Below are 2,461 nucleotides of genomic sequence, written 5' to 3'. Positions count from 1 at the left end.
CTGTGAAATTGCTACAAGAAATCAAAAATCCATATGCACGACCGGAGTGCTTTGATTACGATTTTGAGACACTTTACCAAAACGAATTTGAGAATTCTTGTGTGTTGGGATTTGTCCCACATTGGTTAATTATCTCTTCCAATACTAGTATATAAGCCTAGTAAAATACTGCGACACAGACATGTTTTCTTGAGTAAGATGAGATATTTCTCTCTTCAGCTTGAACAACATTGATGCATTGGGTTGAGAAAAACGATCATGAAGATCATCCCAAACTTCCTTAGAAGATGTGTCGTATAGGATACTGCCACGAAGTTCTGGTGAGATGGAGTGAAGGATCCAAGAAGAAACCAAATCATTGCAACGTTGCCATTGGTGAAGTTGATTAGGAGAGGTGGGTTTAGGAATTTCACCAGTGACGAATCCTAGCTTATTTTTGGCACGAAGTGCCATACGCATTGCTCGGACCCATGTACTATAATTATTTGGTGTTAAGAGTGGTGAAACAAGAACGGAGGTAGGGCTATCAGAGTGATGAATAAGGTATGGATCATCAAAGCCATTAATTGACTTTGACGGAGATGATGTTTTTTCTTCCATAAGAAAGAAATGAAGATGGATAATTTAGTTTGGCTCTGATCACTTCGTATTTGTTTTACCTGAGACTGATATTGAGTGGAAACCATGGCAAAAAAGGATTGGAGATGAAACTTGGTTTCAGATTTATGTCGCATGAGGTAGACCCAAGTACATCTACTAAAATCATCCACAATTGTAAGAAAATAATGTGCACCAGACAAGGATGGAACAGAAAAATGACCCCAAAGATCACAATGTATCAATTCAAAAGGTGCCCTGGTACGAATTGAACTAACAGGAAAGGGAAGCTTAACTTGTTTTGCAAGGGGACAAATATGACAAAGGCATTTATTAGAACAAGAAATGAAATCAAAATCTGTTGCTAAAGATTTTATTCTTTCATGAGAAGGATGTCCCAAGCGCCAATGCCAAAGATCAAAAGACGAGGTGGAAGAGACCATAAAGGCTTGAGGAGGTTGAAGGAGGTAAAGTCCATCATGCATCCTGCCCATTCCAATCTTCTTCTTCGTTGACTGGTCCTGAAATACACAATGATCAGGAAAGAAAGTTACGAAGTATTGGAGAGAACTTGTAAGCTGACTCACAGAGATAAGATTATACCGAAATGATGGAACAAAGAACACATTAGTAAGGGAAAATTCAGATGAGAATTGGACTGTACCAATGTGAGTGACAACCACTTGTGTTCCATCAGGTAATTGAACATGTGGAGATATAGTGCATGGGGAATATGAAGAAAAAAATGTAAGATCGGAGCACATGTGATTTGTAGCTCCTGTATCGATAATCCAGGAATGAGAAGTGACACACGAAAGAGCTTTACCTGCAAGATTCGCCGTGGAGGTAGAAGTACCTGAAGAAAGTATGGCAAGAATTTGTTGATATTGGCCTTGAGTGATTGGAGCAGAAGGTTGCATGTAATTAGTATCTAGGGGTGTGGCAGCAACATGCTCAATTGTGGCAGCAAAAGTGTTATTCCTATGAGTTTGACTCGAAGACCCGCCAGAAGATTCATTAGCAGGCACAAACGAACCAATTGCACGAGTCTGCGAACCTTTCTTCTTTGCATTAAGAGGGTAACCGTGCTTCTTATAACACTTTGCTTCTATGTGCCCATCCTGATCACAATAGTTGCAATGAGGTCTGCGAGACCGATATTGCAAATCATTCGGACCTTTTGGTGCACTGTTACTCCTATTAGCAACGATAAGAGCTGCTGCTTCAGGAACCATGGCTGGAGCATGATGTAATTCACGTTGCTTTTCTTCTTGCTGAATAAGAGAATAAATCTTCTGAACGGACGGCAATGGCTCGAGAAGCAGTAATTGACTCCGCAAGTTCGAATAAGAGCTATCCAAACCTTGCAAAAATTGCAGGACCCGATCTTGATGATATACATCTGATACTGCTTTGATGGCTCCCCTTTGTCTGTGCCATAGTTGCACTTTCTTTCATTGTGATCCGTGTGTTCCGGATCCTTTGTTTACCTCTCCACGTGCAAGTCAGGGGTTGCACGTGCGGGGGAGTGTTGGGATTTGTCCCACATTGGTTAATTATCTCTTCCAATACTAGTATATGAGCCTGGGCAGCCTCTCCACTCTTAGCCAATTGGTTTGGAGTTGGATGCTTTAACATTGTGCTTCATGGCGTGATGATAGAAGTTTCAGTTTACAACCTTGTTTTGTCGCATTAGTTTTGTAGTTCTTTGAGATGGTGGCATTAGTTTTGTAGTTCTTTGAGATGGTGTTAAAACCTGGTGGTGGGTGTATGTCGTCACCGAAGATGGATCTGGCCAAAAAATGAGGCGGCGGCGGCGGCCAGTGGGTTATGGAAAAAAGGGTTACGCCGTGGGGAAGGAGAG

General features: G+C 41.5%; 1 protein-coding gene across 1 annotated transcript; it reads right to left on the bottom strand.

The window, feature by feature from the left end:
- Positions 1–803: 803 nt before the first annotated feature.
- On the bottom strand, positions 804–2,014 carry LOC131304015 (uncharacterized). The gene is made up of 2 exons (XM_058331109.1): positions 1,424–2,014; positions 804–1,118 (listed from the first exon to the last, which is right to left on the bottom strand). The coding sequence occupies exons 1-2, from the start codon at positions 1,830–1,832 to the stop codon at positions 1,075–1,077; spliced, it is 453 nt and encodes a 150-aa protein (XP_058187092.1). The 5' UTR covers positions 1,833–2,014; the 3' UTR covers positions 804–1,074.
- Between the last annotated feature and the right edge of the window lie 447 nt (positions 2,015–2,461).

Source organism: Rhododendron vialii, chromosome 10a, assembly GCF_030253575.1.
Source record: "Rhododendron vialii isolate Sample 1 chromosome 10a, ASM3025357v1".
Classification (NCBI taxonomy): domain Eukaryota; kingdom Viridiplantae; phylum Streptophyta; class Magnoliopsida; order Ericales; family Ericaceae; genus Rhododendron; species Rhododendron vialii.
The sequence above is the reverse complement of the archived record's forward strand: the minus strand, read 5'-3'. Positions and strand labels throughout refer to the sequence as shown.

Bases quoted from the DNA above. Each gene is read 5' to 3' on its own strand.
- LOC131304015 (XM_058331109.1), bottom strand. From the start codon at position 1,832: ATGGTTCCTGAAGCAGCAGCTCTTATCGTTGCTAATAGGAGTAACAGT. The intron at 1,119-1,423 runs GTAAAGCTCTTT...TGTGTATTTCAG, and splicing joins CTCCACGGCGAATCTTGCAG to GACCAGTCAACGAAGAAGAA.